Genomic DNA, 23289 nt, shown 5'->3' with positions numbered 1-23289 from the left:
GGGAAACGATCCAGTCACTGGTCCAAGAGTGGCACCTCCACCCTCTGTAACACTGCACCATGCTCCTCCACCTTCTGATCAGTCCTCTCCAAATGGGCTAGAACTTCTACCATTAACATCAAGGGCCTTGGAGACTGCCTGCTGCTGCTTCCTGAATTAATCCACCAAGAAGCTTACCAGCATCCACAAAGAGGCCAAAGTTGCAGCAGGAGCCTCAGCCATTGTCTGCACCAACAAGGCCCAACTGCTGCCTTGTATTATATTTGTTGGGTGATGTGGGGACCATATCCCATCCAATAACTCAAATTTCCCCCAAACATCACCCATGAACTGGGCAAAAGGGCCAAAAACAAAGTCCCCTGGCAGGAGTCATCACATGTGCGACTGCTCACTACACAACATAACCGCCATTGGAAATGTATACATGCAATTTAACTACATAAAAGAGGTTGTATTTGGTGGGGGTTATGCTTGTGAATGTACACCGAAAAAAACAAGAAATAAATCCACAAAATAAAGTTAGTTTCTTTTAAAAAGTGTTTTATTTCTTAATCTAAAAATGTTTTAGGATCCACAGTATTTATAGTTGCCCATTTAAATAAGAAATATTAACGCTCGGTGAGTAAATACAGATTTGGACATTCCAGCCGTAGAGTATGCTGTATTTGTGGCCAAAATGGAAGTTAACATAAGTAAAAGAATGAATGACATGAATTGCCAAAATATGAAGACTTTTTAAAAAAACATAGCACATGCATCCTCAAGAAGAAAGTGACATTGAAATGCTTGATTTTAGGAGTCTATTACATACAAAAAAAGAGCCAGACAGGCTTACATAGTAAGCCATATACAATTTATTTTGTGTTTGATGGAACTACATCTCACAAAAGAAGGCCAACTATTTTACTGAAAAATGACAAACATTCATAAATCGTATCCCTCCTCTTTGTACATAATTGTTAAGTTACAAGACATATTTACATTGCATCAAGGTCACTGCACAAATTAGCCAGCCATCCATAGGAAGAACGGTATGAGGACTGTGGGGAGGGTGGTGGAGGGTCCAAATCCCAGCCAGAAAATCCCAGCCAGTCCCAATGCAGCAGTAACAAACACACTCCTCTGGTCCCGGATTATGGTCTTCACTGCTTCACAGAACTGCAAAACAAACATTGCACCGTTACTCAAAGATTCAGCTGTGGCCGCGACAGAATCAGTTCAGGCTCAAATTTACAAAGTTAGGTGGTCAACGAAAAGGATTGGCTGCTGCACATTTGCATTTTACAATAGGTTAACAGCATTTGTGAGTATGACGCTTCCCCGATTAAATTCCAAAGGACAATGCAGCCTTCCAAAATGGGTAAAATGTATTATTGAGCAAGTGTTAATTTCAATATGCTGCCAAATAAATCAACAAATACTTCTGGCCATCCCCCCAGCAAGATCTCCTAGCAGTGGAGTAGTATTGTCGTTGGACTAACAACCCAGAGACCCAGAGTCATGCTCTGAGGACCCGGGTTCGAATCCCACCATGGCAGGTGGCAAAATCTGGAATTAAAAAGTCTAACGGTATCCATGAAACCATTGTCGATTGTCATAAAAACCCATCTGGTTCACTAATGCCCTTTAGGGAAGGAAATCTGACGTCTTTACCTGGTCTGACCTACATGTGACTCCAGATCCACAACAACGTGGTTGACTCTAAAAAAAATGTTCAGGCTTGGGCAAGAAATGCTGGCCTGGCTGGCAGTGCCCACATCCGATGAACAAAAAACCCCCAAAAAAATAGTTCGAAGGCCTACAATTTAATGTTTGTGTGGTTGCACCTTGGGAGTCATTCAAAATACACTTCTGTTACAGATTAATCTAGATTAGCCATGTCAATTTTAAATAGGACACTGCCCTTTTGCAATACTTTATTGAATGTAACAATGCCCTTTTGCAATACTTTATTGAATGTAACATTCATAGGGAATTTAAAATATCAGACCAAACAGTTAACTCTAGCAGAACGCCGTCTTCCTGTCGCAACAGGAATATTTTTCATGGGTGATACTTGCATTCCATCGCTTTTAAAACTCAGTAAATTAGAACCCAAACATGTTCTATAAATCCATAATTTGATATTGTGGTATTTATCTAAACCCCATGTACATTTACTCACTGTTTGATGTGGACAAAGTCTGGCTGCCCTCGATTAGACTACTCAGTTGCTATAGTGAACTAGAGGAAACATGGGGGAAGTTCTGAATACTGTCCAAAAGTAATCTCTTGCATTTCAATTAAATGGTGAAGTAATATCTGTGACTAGGCCTGAAAAAACAACAGCATACAAATTCAACCGCTATTTATGGTGAGGAAAGCCTCTCCGTCGTAGCAACAGAGCAAATAAAAGTACTGAATGAATCTCATTGATTGTTCCAATCAAAAAAAAGAGTAACAAAAATGAAAAAAAAAAGAGAATGATTTTTGTTTCTTCAATGCGTGTGCGTATAGGACCCCTTGCTTGGGCAGTATGCTTTGACACGGGAAGAGGCATATAGTGGTGAACACCACAGGCATGGTAGCCAGTAAAGTTCAAATAGGGCATCAAGGGTTAATTTCAGAAAGATGGAGGGAGAGTGGGACAGCTGAGGTGTGAAGTGAAATTGGTATGCAGCATGCAGGCGAATAATGGCACGTGTTTTTAAAGAGATTACAAATGGTTGTCTGTATGAATATAGAAGTGGAGACTGATCATTTGCAACAAAATCTTTCAGAAGAAACTCCATAACAATGTCAGCTTTGAAATAGTTTGCTCGATTTTGGAGCCAAAGTGTGGAATATAGAGTGGCCGATGGTATTTTTTTTTTTTACATCAGATAATCAAAATGTGACAACTCCGTGAAATTCTCAGCCTCACGAAACCGCAAATCCTGCTGCCCAGGCTCCTGATTGGACTTGGCTAATGATGCCTGTCCAGAGGTTCCAGACAGACGCAGAGAACCGCTCCAATGACACCATGCAGCAACCAGAGAGTGTCATTGAGCATACTCAATATGTACTTCCGATGCCTGGTCTCCGGTGGGGCTCTCCAATATAGCCGATTCCTGCCTTCAGGATCACCTTCCATCATCCGCCCGGCCGGGTGATCCCTGCAGGTGTGCTGGCCATTCCTTCTCAAGGGCAGCAGTTGTGGAAATAGTGAGCGATGATATGATACTCACTGGATAAGCTGTCCTACAATGCGGCCTCACACATCTGGCCCCGCTCTCCGTCATCTCAGAGTGACCCCAGGTGCAATGTTCAATTGTCCAGGGGGCTCTGCCCCATGTCTTCCTCCAAGACCCACATCACCAACCTCCCTCGCCCTCTACACCCAGCCCAGCCCTCACACAGAGGATTGAAGCAGGTCAGAATGTTGGTGGAAAGGTGTTTATTCGTGACTATGTACAATTATTGTGCCATGCCCCTATCTTTAACCTATGTGCTACATCCATGCCAACTTAACAAGTGTCTAACTTCCTTAATTCATGTGCTCTACTGCTCCATCCAAGTGTGACCGCAGATAGCACATCAGGGTGGAGGCGGCCTCCTGTGCTTCTCGCGCTTTAACCCTTGGGTGGCTGTCCTCTGGAGGGCCTGGCAGGCCCTGCTGACTTTCAGGTGCGACCCTGTTTTGCCCACTGCCCATCAGATGTGCAGGTGTTAGTGGGGGGGGGGGGGGGGGGGGGGGGAAAGAGAAGAGAGAGAGATTGGAAACGCTGAGGTGTTCCAGTACCACCCCTGTAGAAGGCACCAGCACGGACCCCATCACTTCCTCCTCCCTTGGGGTGCTCCATGGCCCCCGGGCTAATCCATGGGACGGAGGTAAAAGCAAAGCGAGCTCCAGAGGCTCCATGATCACCTAGTTCTGGAGGTCCGGACTCGTCTCAACCAGTGTCTCGGTGCCCTAAACCCTAGAGTGTGAGTCATGGGTCTCTGCACTTCGGCCATGCCCTTCTATGACTGGCCCAGGTCAGTCAGCATCCAGTCAATGATTTCAATGCCCTCAGCCATGACCCTTTGTGACTGGGCCAAGCTCTGGAAGTGGCAGAAGGTGTAGGGAGGATAGGAGGAAGAACTTTCTTTATTTTTATACACGGGTATGGGAATTGGAATCCGCTGCCCGAGAGATGGTAAACTCGTACCTGGATCTGCTTCGTAAGCGTTGCAAGCTACAGGGCTATGGACCGTGTGCAGGCAGGTAGGATTAGAAAGGGCATCTGGGTGTCCTCGGCTGCCATGGACAAGATGGGCCAAATGGCCTCGTACAGGGCTGTAACTTTTATGGCTCTACGGAGCGCTACCAATGTCCAGGTGGGCTCCCAGGTCCTGAGCCTCAGCCATTGACCGCACAGATTGCCCCAAGCCTTGGACATCTTGACCCATGGCAGTGACTTTTTGACCCAAGGCTTCCACCCTGGATGCCACCCGTTCAGTATTGGCGACACGATCATCACCACCAGCAGGTGCTGGAAAGTTGCTGCCATCCCCTTCTGTAAATTCTGGCTCTGTGTCTGCATCTCCACCAGTGATGGGATCATTCTTTCAAGAAGCGCAAAACCTGTCCAAACTACAGCTGGGTCCTGGGATTGGGCAGCCCTCCGACCGCCCACTCGCTCTGGAGTTCCTACCTCAACCTGATGTGCTGCATCATTTATGAAATGCACACCAGGAGATGGCCCAGGAGCCTCTTCACTAAAATGCCCGACCCAGATGATAGTATCTGCTTTGGTGGAGGGTGCAAGTGAATTCAGAGCCGAGAGATCGATGCCAGGGGCGAGGTACACCAGATGGGTTGGCATGGCCTGATGGTGATCCTGCAAGACAAAAGACATGGCGATCTTGGGAAGGAATGGTCTGGGGAAGAGGGGTCACTCACTTGCTATAGGGACATTTGCATTTGGGGCTCACGTGGTTGTTGCATGCCGACCTCCACCTGGGAGATGGCCCTCACCTGCACCTCCACGGATAACACCATTATGCTCCGCTTGGTGGGGATGACAGCACGGAGGTCTGGGATGACCCCCCTGATCCCTTCCTGCTACGGGACATCTTTCCCTTGGGGAACACATAAATCGACATGGTGAGACTCATGTAGGCGAGTTACACTGCGGGTCGGTAGCCGGTGGCATGCGTGTGTGAGACACCTGGCCAAAGAGGGCAGTACAGGGTGTGTTTGGCGCAGTGTGGGATGTGTGAGAGAGATGCATGTAGGTGGGTTTTGATTGGCCTCTGGGGGAGTGATGTGAGGAGTGATGTCAGGGGATCAGAGGTGGTGACTCACCCAAGCTATCCTAAGGAGGTCTTCATCTTCCTGCGGCACAGCGTGCTAGTCCGTCTGGTGATGCCCACCGTGCGGAGTGCCTTGCCGGCCTCCGCCCAGGTCCGGTTGACAATCGCAGGCGGTAGCCTTTGTCCCACCCTGGGAAGAGTGTGTCTCACCTTTCCGCCACCACATGCAACATCCTCTCGAGCTCCGCATCCGGGAAGCATGGTTCTGCTCTTTGTGGAGGCATCTTCTTGGCTGGAATGTGTGTGTGCAGGGAGTAGGGTGCTTATCAGCAGCTCCAGCTCGTCAAGCTCCACAGTGTCAATTCTGGCCTCAAGTGAATCTGACGTTAGCGGAAATGAGAATTCCTCTAGATTTACGTGGATTGACTGCTGGCCCATTAGCATGACAAATTGCTCAAGAAATAGCACCCCCAATGGGAACACGAACCACACACAATTCAGTCCAGGCATCTCCCAGAGAATCTTGCCCACTACCTTTACTTTTCTACATTAGGACATGACGACCTGCAAAGTTTCCTTGTCCAAGAAATCCACAACAGACTGAAGTGCCCATCAATTCATGACACCCCTACTCCACAAAGGGCTGAGCAAGGTGAACATCTTAGGAAGTCACTTCTGCAATCTTACTTTAACCACAATGTGGAACCATACTTTAGTGCATTGTTGCATGAGGATGTAACTATTAAATATTTACCTACAGCTTTTAATGACCATGCTCCCCATTTGAAATAGCATATGGTTTGGAAACAGGTCATATTGCCGCTGATGTTTTGGAGATGTCAGTGTTGAAGTACCATATTATTGGGAAACATGCTATGTGCGACTTTTATCTTATTAATATCGTCCACATGCATCTACTTTGAAATTCAAAATAGGAACATTCTGGTGAGCACAAAAAGTTGCGGATGCACATCAGCTGGAGGTAGAAAGTCCAAACGGACAGCAGTCGGAGGTCTGTTAGATCCCAAGGACTCAGCTGGGTCGCAGTCAGATGCTGAGCCTCTGGTCCAGGTTTACCCGGAGCTGATGCGATATTCAGGGGGGGATGTCAGCGACTCTCCAGCAGGTCCACAGCTGATTGGAGGAGTCCCAGAGCTTTTTTTTTATAAATGTTTTTTTATTGAGTTTTCATATTTTATATATGACAAATTACAAGTTATTAGAGAGAGAGAAAAAAAAAAGGAAAACACAAAAATTTTACATGAATATTTACAGGTAAGCATCTTCATAACAATAATTGTGGCCGCCCCCTTTAGCCAGCATACATATTTTACATTCCCCAATATGGCCGAGGCACATGTTTATGGGCATTTATTTATAGTTTGGTTTTGGGCCTTGGCTTGCCATCAAACCCCCATACCGAGCCCGTAGCCCCCCCCCCCCCCCCCCCCGGCTACCTTCCCCCGATTCCCGCCCATTTTCCCTTGGTTCTTGGCCACCCGACTATTCTTCCTCATGTACGTTGGCCACAAACAGGTGCGGGAACAGTTGCATGAATGGCTCCCACGTTCTGTGGAAGCCGTCGTCCGACCCTCGGATGGCGAATTTGATTTTCTCCATTTGGAGAGATTCCGAGAGGTCGGACAGCCAGTCCGCAGCTCTGGGCGGTGCTGCTGACCGCCAGCCAAACAGGATTCTACGGCGGGCAATCAGGGAGGCAAAGGCAAGGGCGTCCGCCCTCCTCCCCAGGAATAGATCTGGCTGGCCTGAAACCCCGAAGACCGCCACTATCGGACATGGCTCCACCCTCACCCCCACCACTTTGGACATAGCCTCGAAGAAGGCTGTCCAGTACTCCACAAGTCTGGGGCAAGACCAGAACATGTGGGCGTGGTTGGCCGGGCCTCTCTGGCACCGCTCACATTTGTCCTCCACCTCCGGGAAGAACCTACTCATACGGTTTCTCGTTAAGTGGGCTCTATGTACCACTTTTAGTTGCGTCAGGCTGAGCCTTGCGCACGTGGAGGTGGAGTTGACCCTATGCAGTGCTTCGCTCCAGAGTCCCCACCCTATCTCCATCCCCAGGTCGTCCTCCCATTTCCTTCTTGTTGCGTCCAGTACGGTGTCGTCCCTGTCTACCAGTCGGTCATACATGTCACTACAGTTCCCTTTCTCTAGGATACTTGCGTCCAGTAGGTCTTCCAATAGTGTCTGTCGTGGCGGTTGTGGGTACGTCCTTGTCTCCTTTCGTAGGAAGTTTTTGAGCTGCAGGTACCGTAGCTCGTTCCCCCCAGCTAGCTGAAATTTCTCTGTCAGTTCGTCCAGTGTTGCGATCCTGTCGTCCGTGTATAGGTCCCTGAATGTCAGTGTCCCCCCGTCCTGCCTCCACCTTTTGAAGGTGGCGTCGGTCAGTGCTGGTTTGAACCTATGATTGTTGCAGATGGGAGCCTTGTCCGACATTTTGTACAGGCCAAATTGCTGCCGCAGTTGGTTCCAGGATTGGAGGGTGGCTGTCACCACTGGGCTGGTGGAGTGTTTTTTGGGTGGGGATGGGAGTGCTGCCGTGGCGAGGGCCCGGAGGGAGGTTCCCATGCAGGAGGCCTCCTCCGCACGCACCCACTCGGCTTCTGGCTCCTGGATCCATCCCCTTACTCGCTCGGCTGTTGCCGCCCAGTGGTAGAATTGTAGATTCGGGAGGGCTAGCCCCCCCCTGGATTTTGTTTTTTGTATGACCTTCTTTGGGATCCTAGCATTTTTACCCCCCCATACGAACGCCATGATATGTTTGTCCAGCGCTTTGAAAAAGGCCTTGGGGATGTAGATCGGAATGGATCTAAACAGGAAAAGGAACCTGGGCAGTACGTTCATTTTGATCGTCTGGACTCTCCCCGCGAGGGAGAGCGGGAGTGTGTTCCATCTTTGCAGGTCCTTTTTAACTTCCTCCGTCAGGCTGGTGAGGTTCCATTTGTGGATCCCTTTCCAGTCATGGGCTATTTGGATCCCCAGGTAGCGGAATTTATTTCGGGCTTGTTTGAACGGCAGGCCCTTTAGTGCTCCCCCCCCCCCCCCCTCCCCCCCCTTTGCGGGTGTACTGGGAAGATCTCACTTTTGCTCATGTTGAGTTTGTAGCCCGAGAAGGCTCCAAACTCTTTCAGGAGCGCTATGATTCCATCCATGCTGCTTTGTGGGTCCGAGATATAGAGGAGCAGATCATCCGCATAGAGTGAGACTCTGTGCTTTCTACCTCCCCTTCGGATCCCCCTCCAATTTTTTGCTGCCCTGAGCGCGATTGCTAGCGGTTCGATTGCTAGTGCGAACAGCAGCGGGGACAGTGGGCATCCTTGTCTGGTGCCCCTGTGCAGCTGGAAGTATTGGGAGTTGGTATTGTTGGTCCGTACACTCGCCATGGGAGCGTTGTATAGGAGCTTTACCCAAGCGGTGAACCCTGTTCCAAGCCCGAACCGCTCCAGTACCTCCATGAGGTATTTCCATTCGACTCTGTCGAAGGCCTTTTCTGCGTCCAGGGAGACGATCACCTCTTGTGTTCTCTCCCCGGAGGGGGTCATTATCACGTTCAGCAGGCGCCTGATGTTCGCGGTAAGCTGTCTACCTTTGACGAAGCCCGTCTGGTCCTCTGTGACCACCTCAGGTACAGTCTTCTAGCCTTTTGGCTAGGATTTTGGCCAGTATTTTGGCGTCTGCGTTCAGCAGAGATATGGGTCTGTATGACCCACATTCCGTTGGGTCTTTGTCTTTCTTAGGTATCAGCGAGATTGAGGCCTGTGCTAACGTGGGTGGCAGTGTGCCCCTAGCTAGCGAGTCTGTGAACATCTCCCGCAGGTGCGGGGCCAGCGCTGTCGCGAATTTTTTGTAGAAGTCCGCCGGGAATCCGTCCGGTCCCGGCGCCTTCCCCGTCTGAGGAGTCCCAGAGCTGACGGACACAGGATATCTCGCTGGTAACATGCGGCACAGAGGCCAACACTGCTAGGGTGGCGACTGTAGCAGACAGCCTGGTGCACAACATTAGCAGCACGTGGGGTGATGTCCAAGGAGTGACTCAGTGACGGCCATGGCTGAGGGCCTCGGTCGTTGGGAGACTTTGTTGGGGCGCTCCAGAGGATGTCCCGGTTGCTGAGGGACATGTCCCGCACAGGTGGATCTTGCCGGGCGCTCCAAAGCATCTTCCAATCGCTGAGGGCATTGACACAATGATGCAGACATTGGGCATCCGCCAGGGTTGGCAAGAGCCAGATAACGCAGGGCTCAATCCAGCTGCCCCCCTGTCCTGAGGTGACCCCCATGGCTTACCGCTAACCCACAGGAATCCACTTGGGAAGGTGGGAGGTGCTCACTTAACTACGATTGCCAATTCCCGATGAGCAATAGCCTTCAGCCACAGAGGTCTCGGCAGTCGTTGGAGGTTATGGGTAGTCAGTAGGACAGAAAGGCTGGGGCTGTACCTGTTGTGGGCACACACGCTCCAGGAGGTGGCATGGCGCACCCCCACCGCCCCAGATCCCACAGCAGCCATTCCACCAGCTTCACATTTTTAAAAGGTGTACTAACTGATATTGTCCTAATGGCTCATTTAAATATGTTCATCTGGATCTTGCCCAGCGAGGGAGAGATCCAGATCACGGCATCTTGCAAGATTCCGTTAAATCCCACTAAACATTGAGCGTCGCAAACTTTGAAAGATGCTTCTTGAGATTCAATAGCCACGTTGCGTCATGAATCACACGCAAGAGGCCATTAAATCATAAGACGCAAAGCGCATCCTTCCGGTGTCTGTGTGGGTCTCACCCCACAACCCAAAGATGAAATGAAATGAAAATCGCTTATTGTCACGAGTAGGCTTCAATGAAGTTACTGTGAAAAGCCCCTAGTCGCCACATTCCGGCGCCTGTCCGGGGAGGCTGGTACGGGAATCAAACCGTGCTGCTGGCCTGCTGTAAAAGCCAGCGATTTAGCCCAGTGAGCTAAACCAGCCCCAGATGTGCAGGCTAGCTGGATTGGCCACGCTAAATTGCCCCTTAATTGGGAAAGAAAAGAATTAGGTACTCAGGGATGAAGAACTTCAGCTAACTACGAGGAGACATTGGAACTTTAGGATTGTTCGCCTTAGAAGGTGGAGAAGAGGTGACCAATACAGATAGTTATAGCTGTCCTGGATACAAAAATGAGGAAAAATGATAAGAAGTATTTTGAAGTCAGTTGTCAGACTGCAGAATAGATTCCCTAATGGGAGTTGGACAGGTACTGGAGAATGAGGAACGTACATGATTTAAACGAGAAAAATAAGGCAGCTCCCTCAAAGAATCAGCAAATAGGTGATGAGCTGAATAATCTCCTCCTTGCATGCTGACGTTTCTGGTGATAAAATATCTGGCATTTGACGCATCGATTTCCTGAAACTTGACATATACAAGATAAAGTCCTGAAGCATCTTTAGTAGGAAAAAGAAAAGAAAAGAGAAAAGCAGATGTGATTGCCTTCTGAAATGTGCGAACGAAAATAAAGACTGTTCTCCAAGAGGTTCTTTGGAAGCTGGAGTCAAAAGTGCAAATGAGGAAAGTTTGTCCTCATATCAGAAACAAATATTTCAGACAGAAAACATCCACGTGGTGGCACAATATCTATCCATGTGGCACCGACAAGTAAAACCCTCCTTGTACTCATTTGTATAATGACTGGGATGTTGTATAATGACTGGGATGTTGGCCAGTTAACTGTACCCCGAGGGACACAACCCAGCAGTGAAACACAGAAAAGCCACAGTTCAAAGAAACGTTAATACAGATTAAACGCCACATATTGAAGCATTTAGCACAAGTTACTGCACCAGTTAAAAGATTGGTTTCAGCTTTGGGGCTGCCTGTATGCAATAGGATAATGCACAATCCTCTGAACCCAAGCTATTTGTCACAGTAACATCCTGGAGTAAGCAGCCCATCTGAACCACAGCAGTCTAGAAAGGATGCCCAGGAGCTGCTCTAATCCACGCAGAATGTGGTACAAATTTCAGGAGTTGCCCTGCCTGCTTCCAGTTTCTCTCTCCACCACTTACTGCCGGCAGTGACAAAGGGGTCATTATATATCCACCCCCAAGGGGAGGTTCAATGATCAGGCAGAATATGAAGAGAAAAATAGCACATCTCAGCAAGAAGAAAAATTAACAAAATAAATCGATTTTGGGACAACGATAAATAAGAACTTCAATTCTATTTTCAATCGGACAACCATGGGATTGGAGGGATTGCAAAATATTAAAAGCAGCATCTAAAGTGTGCATTGTTTTTAAAACTCAAGGAATTACAGATTTTATTTTGACAAGAGGTATAAAATAGAACATTGCGGTATAACGGGGACATAAATATTTAAGCACACTGACAAGAACACCATTGGAGTCTTGTTTGCAGTTTGGGCCACAATTTACATTCGGAGGCCAGGATTATGTGTGCAGCCTAGATTCTGCAAGATGCTACCTGGTAAGGCCTGGTATAAAAGAAAAGGCAACTGAGTGTTTTCATAGAGATGTTTAAAAATCAGGAGGGGGTGGGGGGGATCAGTCTTTAGTTAGATGTCTGGGAGCGTGATTCTCCAGTGTCATTTTGGGCAGGTTTGGTGGGGTGATTTCCACTGGGTGTTTGGGCACAATCCTTGGAGCTTGGTGAGATTCTCATTTAATCATCCCACAGTTAGAATGTTTTCTGGGGTGGGGAATTGAAATTCCAGACAAGAATTGCTCCTCAGAGAACAGGGCACCCTTTATAAAAGGGTGCCCAGATCTCAAGTTAAGGGAGCCCACACCCAAACCATGCCCCCCCCCCCCCCCCCCCCCCCCCCCCCGCCTCCAGGGACATCATGGCACCCGCCTCCAGGGACATCATGGCACCCACCCCCCGCAAACCATGGGCAACTGAGCGCCCCAAACCTTAAAGCCACCCCTTTTTTCTTCCAGTCCCCCAGCTTTCAGGCATCCCCCACCCATGTGCCCACTTGTGGCATCCTTCTACCCTTCACACTCTTCCCCCCCCCCTCCCCAGCTCCAATCCTTCATACCCCCTCCTCAGGAATGCCACCCATTGGCACTGCCCCATGCATCCTGTGCTACTCCCACCATCCAGGCAGTACAAACATGGCAGGGCACTACACCACCTGGGGCTCCAATGGCCTTTTGAGCCCCCCAGCATGGCCAAAACGTATGTTTCCATTTTTGGAGACCAGTACGGATTGGCACGGCCTCAGGCTGTGCTGGTGAATCTTGGAAGCTGGGAGATTCTCAACAGGCTGCACATGTTTAAATGAGTTTAATGATGCATTTAGGTATGCTGATCTGGATCATTTTGGTTGCAGCGCGGTGGGAGCATTGGCTTGGCACTAAAATCAGTTATTGGGCACACCCCCCCCACCCAAACTATTCACTGGGAATAGCAGGATCAGCATGCAACATGGCTGGAAAATCAAGTCCGAGACCAAGGGTTTGGAAGAGGCATTCTGGCCCTTGTTCAATACAACCACAACACTTGCTGCAAGGGGTTGGGGGTGCATCAATCTGGAACGCGCGGTGCAGGGAACAAAACTAGTGTGCCCCACCAGCATGGCCTTCAAGATGCAGACATGCACAGCAATCTTAAAGGAGGAGTTGCAGTGCAACAAGCACATAGAATGACAGAGGCATCTTAGTGCAGGCCTGCTTTTAACAGACCCCTCTGCCAGCCAAATGCTTTGTGATGTGTTGGGTAAGCTGGGTCTGCGAGGACTGCGTTTACTGCAGCAGTGAGAGAGACAGGCTTCCAACACTTGAAGAAATGCAACTATTTTATTGAACTCTTAACTATCATACATACTTTAACTGTGGGTTGACACTATGCTGAGTTGACTGGAGACCCGAGGCTAACCTGACCAGACTAACTGACTACCACATGGTGTATGTTCTAGTTGCTGCTCACGAGCTCTGACTGTCTCAGAGGCTGCATCCCCAGAGAGCGGGAAACCTAGTGCCCTCTGGCTTTATAGTTGTCGTGTCCTGTCTGGTGATTGGCTGCTGTGTTCTGCGTGTTCATTGGTCTTCCGGTGTGTCAATCAATGCCTGTCTGTGCACCATTATACTTGCGTATATTATGACACTGAGCAGTTAAAATGGTGACCAATTCGATTACAGTGGGAGTGAGGTCTTGTAGAAAATAAATGTTCTATTTTAATGCTCTGCTTTAAGTGTTCCCCTCGCCTATAACCCTAGAAATATTTAATCCCCATCTTAATTTTCAGAATGGGTATGGTTGACCTGCAGAGTAAGGTAAGCAGTGGGCATCTCCATGGAATAGAGCCTAGGATTGCTGCAGGAGAGGTGGTCAGCAGAAGTACAATTAAGGATACATCAGGTATGGAGCAAAGGAGGGCCCATTTTGCAAAACAAATGTGATGTGGGTAGGGGTCTAAAAACAGTAGGAGGAAAATTAAATGAGGAAACAGAGCTAGAGTCTGTATATGATGGGCAACACGGTAGTTAGTACTGTCGCTTCACAGCGCCAGGGTCCTAAGGTTAGATTCCCAGCTTGGGTCAGTGTCTCGCACTCAGCGTTTGCGTGGTTTTCCTCTGGGTGCTCCCGTTTCCTCCCACAAGTTCCGGAAAACGTGCTGTCAAGTGAATTGGACATTCCGAATTCTCCCTCTGTGTAGCAAACCAGGTGCCGGAATGTGACGACTAGGGACTTTTCACAGTAAATAACTTCATTGCAATGTTAATGTAAGCCTACTTGTGACAATAAAGATTATTATATTACAACTTGATATAGTAGGAAGGACATTTGCTTCATAACCTTGCAGTTCGACTTACACTAAAACTAGGTAACAAGGTAACATTCCGATACATGAATCATACCTTAGGTTGGCTCAATTGTGGCAAAGAAAATTGTTGACTTGCTGCATCATGCCACATAATCCACTCCAATTATTGAACCATGACTAAGGTTGCCATTACTCCTACAGGAATGGTGGGAATTCTGGCTTCATTCCATTCCTCCTGAAGTTCAAGCAACATTATTCCTTACAGAAATAAAAGTTGCCCCACACTCTGGAAGTCATTCCGTAAACCAATTAAATTAAAATTGCTTATGTCACAAGTAGGCTTCAATGAAGTTACTGTGAAAAGCCCCTAGTCACCACATTCCAGCGCCTGTGCAGGGAGGCTGGTACAGGAATTGAACCGTGCTGCTGGCCTGCCTTCAAAGCTAGTGATTTAGCCCAGTGCTAAACCAGCCCCACTGCACCTCATCTTCATTTCTTCTTTCAAAAAACAGTCCTTAAAAAACCATCTCTCACAAAGCTTCTAGTTACTCCACCCATTAGCTTTTTCTGCCATCATCTGATTATGCCAACATCATGACTCAAAGCGATATATTTTGTTCCCCAACACAGCTGCAAGTGTGAATGCACAACGTCAGACTCGTATGGGCAGAATTCTCCCATGCCCCAGCAGAGGGTTCAATGGCAGCCGGGGGAGGGAAAGAATCAATGGGAGGCCCAAACATCAGTCTGACACCAGCGTGCATTTCCCACGGGATCTTCCATTGGAGCCTGCCATGGCAGATCAGGAAACCAGAAAGACAACTTGCATGTTGCTAATAGGATGCAGATGAGGGCCCAATCATTCACACCCAATTCTCCGTGGCGCCAGTGGGAAAACAAGCCAGGGAGAAAAACATTTGGAAAAACAGGGTGTAGATGCTGGAACGAATAATGCCGGAGGCTGCCTCCAGAGATCAGGATGGAAACTGCCACCACAGTGAGTGGGGCAAGTACCTACAAGCACACCTTCCAGATTCAGTGTCGTGGACATTTTCTAGCCTCAAAAATGTTCCTGGAGATCCATCAATTCTCACTTTCTTTCTTCAATAGTTGGTCAGTGATGTTGAAGTTTTGACAGGATGGCAGATTACACATCATCAGGCCTGCCCAGCCACAGAATACAGCACAAAACACCCGGTTGCTGAATGAATGAGGTCGAAGCGGAAGATTTGATGTGTTTCCCCCATTGGCCACCACAGCGGGGCAATACAAACTAGTCCCCTCATTGGCATCAGCCAAATGCAATCATAAACTAGAAGGAGATCCCCACAGCATGTTACAGCCCCACAATTACCTGCTGAGGGAGACAAACTTAACAATGCAGAATGACCATGGGAGACTGGGAAGTTTTATTGCAAACCACACGTTATTCTCATCTGGTCAATATCCCAAAACTAACTCAAAACCCAGACCAGGAACGACCCCAGCCTGGTCACCAAGAATGCCATATCCTAATATAGGAACTGAAAATAAATCATGTGTAGGCATTGAAAAAATATATTATTGTGTGTAATCCTGAAACAAAGTCAGAGAACAATGTCAATTTTTTTTTTATATAAAAAGGATTACATTCATTATATATATTTTTTTAAATAAGAAACTTTGAATTCACAGAAATGGTCTTAAAATGTTTATACACATAAATTTGGGACAAATTGATTGACAAAGTAATTTTGATGAATATTGGTTAGTGCAAAGGTTCAGATGCTGCTGATTAGCCAGACTCTGTTCCATTGCATTAATTTGAATAATATAATTAACCTTTTCACATTCAATTAAGTAAGCTCTTCCATTTTAAGTATCAACTGAAACCATATTGACTGTTTTAGTTAAGACTAGAAGGAAATGTCTGCCTACCAACGGAGTTTGGTTTTGACTGTCTTACAATCACAGCTAAACGACTTGTAAACAACTTTTCTCTGTAATGTCTTTAACATAAACATTCACGTCACAGGAATGTTAATAACATTGGATACTGAGCCACATAGGTAGATATCACAGCAGATGAAAAGCTTGATCAAATAAGAAAGGGAGACGAGGTGTCAAGAGGCAAAGGGACGTAGGAAGAAAATTCCAGAGCCGAGGGTCAAGGTAACCGAAGGCACACAGGCACCAATGCTGGAGTGAAAATCAAGGATGTGTCCAAGGAGGTCAGAATTTGAGTACAGATGTATCCGGAGGGTTTCAGTCTGGGCGAGATTTTACATGGGGAAGGGAGGGGGGCAATCCATGGATTTGAAAACAAGGATGAGAACTTTTTAAAAACTTAGGTATTACTTAGCCAAGAGTCAACGCAGGTTAAATGAGCACCAAGGTAATGGGGCAGAGGAGGACGAGGAATGAGGTAACGGGATTTGGTGCTGGCAAACAAGGACAAGGGCTAATACCAGGCTTGGAAACAATTTGCTTCATCCTCCAGTCAGCTGCCAGGGAGAGAGAGAGAATTGGCAGCTCAAGAACGGAATTTGTAGAAGGACCAAATGGCAATGGCTTTGCTCTTCCCAATATTTACTCAATGTTGCACAAACATTCTGATTAGTTTAGAGAATTCAAGAGGGGGGGGGGGGGGGGGGCTGGTGACATTGATGTTGTTAATGTACAGGTAGTAACCGATGGTGATTTTAGATGATGTCACTGAGGGGCAGCCCATTGATGCAAAAAAAAAATCAAAAAAAATAAATAAATCGTCCAATACTAAGTGAATGGATTGCAAAACCCCCACTGCTGATGCTCTACTAACAAATCTTACATCCATTCCCTCCAAGTAAGAAGAAACTAATATTTCAGCAGTTCATTTGAATCTCTGACATATTGACAACCCAATTTAGTTAGTAAGTGTAACAAACAATTGCAGGGGCAGTTGAGTTTGAGGTGTACACCAAGTGGATATTAGATTGCCTTATACAATTGTCAGGTCATTGAATGGAGACAAAGTGGCTTCAGGCCTATTCACCACTAAGAGGTCCTTACTGCAAAACTACTCAGAAACAGGTTTCATTAGAAAATGAAGCCACGCACGTGCAGAAATCAGAGTTTTCAGCCACTACATTTTCTGGTCGTCAATCTGACCAGAGTTGACCCAGGTTAAAGTGAGACCTCTTCACTCCGGCAGAAGCCAAAGGTGATGTTAATACAAAACAAAGAACAAAGAAAATTACAGCACAGGAACAGGCCCTTCGGCCCTCCCAGCCTGCACCAATCCAGATCCTTTATCTAAACCTGTTGCCTATTTACCAAGGTCTACTTCTCTGTTCCCCACCCATTCATATATCTGTCCAGATACATCTTAAATGATGCTATCGTACCCGCCTCTACCACCTCTGCTGGCAAAGCATTCCAGGCACCCACCACCCTCTGCGTAAAAAACTTTCCACGCACATCTCCCTTAAACTTTCCCCCTCTCACCTTGAAATCGTGACTCCTTGTAATTGACACCCCCACTCTTGGAAAAAGCTTGTTGCTGTCCACCCTGTCCATACCTCAATTTTGTAGACCTCAATCAGGTCTCCCCTCAACCTCCGTCTTTCCAATGAAAACAATCCTAATCTACTCAACCTTTCTTCATAGCTAGCACCCTCCATATCAGGCAACATCCTGGTGAACCTCCTCTGCACCCTCTCCAAAGCATCCACTTCCTTCTGGTAATGTGGCGACCAGAACTGCACGCAGTATAGTGCAGTTATTGATCAATATTCACTAATAACTTGGCGTCACTGCAGTTATTGATCAATATTCATTAATAACTTGGTGATGTATAGTGGCTAATTTACAGTTAGTTACAATAGATGACAGCATTCATTGACCTATAATTATCTGGCTCAATGTGCTTGCATAAAGAATGGCATCCTAAATTACAGATTTAAATCCCACCAAAGTTTAACATGAGCATCCGAACTATGTGCTCCCCTTAAACTATGTTTTCCATCAAGAGTTGACTATGCCCCATGGCTACTCCTTGCTGGGTATGAACAGTGCTCTGTGGTTAGCATTGCTGTCTCACATCACCTGGGATCCGGGTTCATTTCCAACCTTGGGTGATGGTCTGTGTGGAGTCTGCACATTCTCCCAGTGTCTGTGTGGGTTTCCTCCAGGTGCTCCGGTTTCTTCCCACAGTCCAGGTTTGGCCCGCTGATCAGAATGGTACAATCAGAGGTTGGCACTGTGGTGCAGACATTACCACTGCTGCCTCAAGGTGCCAAGGACCCGGGTTCAATCCCGGCCCTGGGTCACTGTCCATGTGGAGTTTGCACATTCCCCATGTGTCTCACCCCCACAACCCAAAGATGTGCTGGGTAGGTGGATTGGCCACGCTAAATTGCCCCTTAATTGGAATTTAAAACAAAAGAATGGCAGGATCTGGTGCCAGATTCAGTGCTTTGAAGCTCATTTATTAAGCGCAAGCGTGTTCCTCATCAACTCTCCTGGCGAGCTAGCCAATCCAGCACACCCATCACACTCTCTCCAGCCCCCGGTCTTCACCGGACTGTGCACTAGCAGCCTCGAATCGGTTCAACCACCTTCTCCGCAGCTGGCACCAATGCCCCACTCAGACTTCCACCCACCACTCCTGGGGGCTTCACCATCCCCTCCCAGTAAACTGTGGAATCCCTATGGCCCCTTAAGGAGTTTTCTACGCAACCTTGTTGGTGTCCAGCTTCTCTTCCCTCAGTCTTCCCTCTGCTTTCCATTGTTCATCTACTTCATCCACTTCCTTGCCCTTCTGTATGCCATTGTGAGCCCTCATCCTTCTCTCCCTCAATCACCCCATCGCACAGCTCTCTTTCCACATTGCCCTCACTGGTCTTTGGCATGGAGATGGAGACAGGAACAATTCTGTCCCAGCAGAGAGATGGTTCAGGGGATCAGGATCGACACAAAACTATGGCAGGAAGTTGCTGCCCTGGTGAACCGAGGACCGGTTTATGCATGCCAGTCATTAGCAATCATTTTTTGACACCAACATAAATCCCCGCTGGTGTGATGCAAGATTGAAAGGCCTGGCACGCATTCATGAGCTGCCAATGGTGTTTGCACCACCTGCCAGTGGGAAGAGTGAGCCGCCATTCAGAGAATTGCAACAGGACTGTATGTCAGCAGGTTTCAGACTTGTTGGCTCCTGTTAAATTAACCACACCCACCTGTCACCAAACCTACGGCAGGTTTGGAAAATTCTGCCTGTTGAGCTGTGGCTATGATCGCAGCCAAAGGCAATATTCTCCGTGAAGTGGAATTTGTGTGGCGATCATGTTTAAAGAAATGGCACATTTGAATCTTAAACAAAAAAAAAGGCAAATGTCTTCAGATGTAATTTCCAGATGAACAAGTCTCACGTATAAAATTGTTCAAAAGAAATTCCCAAGATTAAAAAATGTGCTTCCTACTGTGAAATAGCAGCTGTAAATACAGTTGTGGAACATATATTCCAATGTGAAATGGAAGTGCCAAAGGCAATCCAACAGTAAAAGAGAACAGAACGCGACCCAGTGATAATTAAACACCAACAAGTTATCAAATTTCAATGCTGCAGGTTCTATCCAGGCAAGGTTTATAAAAGGAATTCTCAGGAGTGAAACAAGTAAATGGTTGACTGGTGTATGGAACAATCTGCATTTGCTAAACTATTAGGATTTGTAACCAAGTACTCTTTTGAAGGCTTTCCCCTTAGAATAATTCCTTTATGATACTGAGGGAGCATTGCATTTAGATAGTTTAATATAACTATCTCCCTGCCCCCCCCCCCCCCCCAAACAAATCGGCCTCTTCAGGTGGATATAAAAGAGCCAGGGTGTTATTCCCAGTACCATGATCAATATTTATCCCTCAATCAACATCACACACAACATAGATTATCTGGCTATTATCACATTGCTGTTTGGGGAGTGAAAGTTAGCGGCCGGGTTTCATGCATTAAAACTACTTAATTGACCGTAAAGTGCTTTTGAGACAACTGCCCGTTGTAAAAGTGCAAAATGAATGCAAGTCTTTCTTTCTTGGTAGAACTGAAATGTAGGAAGTTAAGTTATGCTAAAGCAGTGTTGAAACTTGGTTAGTCCACACTTGGGTGTCGCTCATGGAGGCACTGGAGAGGGTGCAGAGAAGATTCACAGAGTGATACCAGAAACAGGAGGGTATTCACATCAGGAAAGGATTGACAGACTGGCTCATTTATCTCTTGGGAGACATTGGTCTTTAAAGTTGAGAGAGACAGAGAGACAGAGAGACAGAGAGACAGAGAGACAGAGAGACACAGAGAGAGAGAGCAACTCCCGCCAGTGGGTTCTGTAGCAGCATTGGGTGGTTTCAATGGGAAATCCTGTTGACAAGCAATGGGGAGAGAGTCCCACAGGGAAGATACAGAGGCCATTAATGGATGATGGTTACCAAGAAACTCAATAGGGAGGTCAGGAGAAACTTCTTTATCCAAAAATGTCATGAATATAGAACTTGCTACCACTAGGAGTGACTGACACGAGTAGTATAGATAGATTTAAAGGGGAAACTTGACAAGGGTGAATGGAACAGATAGTAGGTGGTAGATTTGGACGAGGAAAGATTTGAGGCTCACATGGAGCATAAACACAACATGGACTGGTTGGGCCAAATGGACTGTTTCTCTACATGCAAGAATTCGGATTCGGTGACTTTCTGCTTCAGTACGATGGTCGGTTTCAGTAAAAGGCATTTAATAATAATAATCTTTATTATTATCACAAGTAGGCTTACATTAACAATGGAATGAAGTTACTGTGAAAATCCCCTAGTCATCACATTCTGGTGCCTGTTCGGGTACACAGAGGGAGATGTCCAAATTACCTAACAACACGTCTTTCGGGACTCGAGATGAAACTGGGGTACCTCTTGCTTGGGGGGGGGGGGGGGAACCCACGCAGGCACGGGGAGAACGTGCAGACTGCGCACGGACAGTGACCCAAGCCGGGAATCAAACCTGGGACTCTGGAAGCTGTGAAGCAACAGTGCTACCCACTGTGCCATCATGCTGCCTAGGCATTGGTACCAATGACAACATCCTGTTGGAATTAGCTTCCCCCCCCCCCCCCCCGATGGTCAGACAGCTAAACTGCATTCAATGCCCCAAAATATCACAAACACAAAAAAAAAGAGCAAAATAAAGACTTCATCCAAGACCAAGACAAAAATCAGAAATAGATTCAGATCAAGGGAAACAGAAATCCAACACATGTTTCTACTATACCCTGCAATTGTGCCGGAGAAAAAAAACTGTAACTGCAGTTCGGGTAGATGTTTTTTCGCCGTAGTACAAGTTGGGTCAGTTTCGGATCAGTTAAAGCATCAGCGTACATGAACATCAATTGCTTTTTGCCAAACTATTCTCCAGGACTGTAGAAATTCTAGCCCTTTATAAAATGACCAATGCAATCCGCTAACGCAGCTATAAATATTTTTGCATGTGTTAGTGAGGGAGCCATTTGAAAATACGGAACTGCAGAGGGGAACTGGGCTTGGAAAAAAGTGTATTTATTGATATAAGAAAGGACACTGTTTTAGTCGGATTTTCTTAACTGTCTTACCATTTCAACCCCCAATACCTTTAGCCATTTGAAGAGATTGGCTTGTGCAGAAAGCACGGAGTTTGCACCATGTGCTGGCTGCACTGTCTGGCACCCACTTTATTTGGGGTCAATACTAAAGTTTTCACCTCGCCCAAAGTGGCCGTTTCGGATGGCATTCGTACACACAGGAGCAGTCAAGGATATTTTCAGAAGCCATTTTAAGAGGACATACACTTTAAATTTAAAATCAAAGTGTCTGCCAATCCTGAATTACATTTACAAGAGAAAAGTGTACTCAGCGTAGAGAGAGAGAATGAGCCTTTCATTGATTCCCCAGACCATAACCACGTAATTGAATTATGCTAATCTAAATAAGTAGCCCAGACTATAATCTTTGAATAAAGAGATTTGCAAGAATGCATTTAATTAAACGCATTCTGTAATAGATACTTAAGAGATACGGAACATAAAGGATAATGCTCAGATCCGAAGTGTCCACGAGTATGTATTGCAACTTTACCTTGTCCGTCTGGATGCTCACCGCGGTGCCATATCTACAGGAAGTAACAAAATGTTCACAGTTGTTCCACAGGAGGCTATATTCCGTGCTGCCCACCAATTTCTCTGCTCTCCTTGCAACCTCTTCATTGGGAAGTGCTGGTTGCTTGCACTGTGTGTCCATGTGGTTCACTAGAATGCAGGCTCCGTAGGCAAAATCCTCCACCGAGTCCACTCTGATACTCGCGTTCCTGGAGATGACTCCCAGGATGAGCCGCTGGTTGGTCACCACGTCCCGGATCAGCTTCTTGTCGTCGGTGAACAAGGGCAGGATGTCGGGCATCAGGTGAGCAACTTTCTCATCTCCCAGATAAATCCCATAGTGTGTGAATAGTGTCCGTGACACCTCCAATAGGTCCCCTCTCTTGAGGGAGGAGAGCTCACAGAAGTTTGCATTGCTGTCCGACTCTGAGGCCATTCCCTCTGGCAATAGGCGGACAGATTGTTCTCCTCCTCTGCGCTCTCTGTCCACTGCTCTGCCCTCTCTGCTCTGCCCTCTGCTCCACCCTCTCTGCTGTACTCTCTCTACCCGCTCCGCTCTGTCCCCGCTACCCGCTCTGTCCCTGCTCCTTCCTCCCTCTCCCTGTCTACCCGCTCCGCTCTGCCCCTGCTCCCTGTCTACCCGCTCCGCTCTGCCCCTGCTCCCTGTCTACCCGCTCCGCTCTGTCCCCTGCTCCCTGTCTACCCGCTCCGCTCTGTCCCTGCTCCCTGTCTACCCGCTCCGCTCTGTCCCTGCTCCCTGTCTACCCGCTCCGCTCTGTCCCTGCTCCCTGTCTACCCGCTCCGCTCTGTCCCTGCTCCATCCTCCCGGCACCTTTTATACTCCGAGCCCAGTACCTGGACACACAGAAACACAGCATCCAATTGGCTGGTGCCCCACTTTCAGCGCCTGCCATTGGGACGCTGCGGAGCGCGTGCTGGGCGGGGCTGACAGACCTCAGAGACACACAGCGAGACAGAGACAGAGATAGTTCACCCACACAGACAGAGAGAGAGACAGAGAGAGCTCACCCACACAGACAGAGAGAGAGACAGAGAGAGCTCACCCACACAGACAGAGAGCTCAGACACACAGCGAGACAGAGAGAGAGAG

At 47.4% G+C, this 23289-nt stretch overlaps 1 protein-coding gene across 1 annotated transcript; it reads right to left on the bottom strand.

Moving 5' to 3' along the window:
• Positions 1 to 519: 519 nt before the first annotated feature.
• LOC119963243 (lecithin retinol acyltransferase-like) lies at positions 520 to 22991 on the bottom strand. The gene is made up of 2 exons (XM_038792048.1): positions 22159 to 22991; positions 520 to 1158 (listed from the first exon to the last, which is right to left on the bottom strand). Exons 1-2 carry the CDS (start codon positions 22612 to 22614, stop codon positions 1006 to 1008), a joined length of 609 nt encoding a protein of 202 aa, XP_038647976.1. The 5' UTR covers positions 22615 to 22991; the 3' UTR covers positions 520 to 1005.
• Between the last annotated feature and the right edge of the window lie 298 nt (positions 22992 to 23289).

This window comes from Scyliorhinus canicula, chromosome 3 (genome assembly GCF_902713615.1).
Source record: "Scyliorhinus canicula chromosome 3, sScyCan1.1, whole genome shotgun sequence".
NCBI classification, from domain to species: domain Eukaryota; kingdom Metazoa; phylum Chordata; class Chondrichthyes; order Carcharhiniformes; family Scyliorhinidae; genus Scyliorhinus; species Scyliorhinus canicula.
This window is presented reverse-complemented; position numbering and strand designations above follow the sequence as displayed.

Bases quoted from the DNA above. Each gene is read 5' to 3' on its own strand.
- LOC119963243 (XM_038792048.1), bottom strand. From the start codon at position 22,614: ATGGCCTCAGAGTCGGACAGCAATGCAAACTTCTGTGAGCTCTCCTCC. The intron at 1,159-22,158 runs GTAAAGTTGCAA...TTTGTTTTGCAG, and splicing joins TGAGCATCCAGACGGACAAG to TTCTGTGAAGCAGTGAAGAC.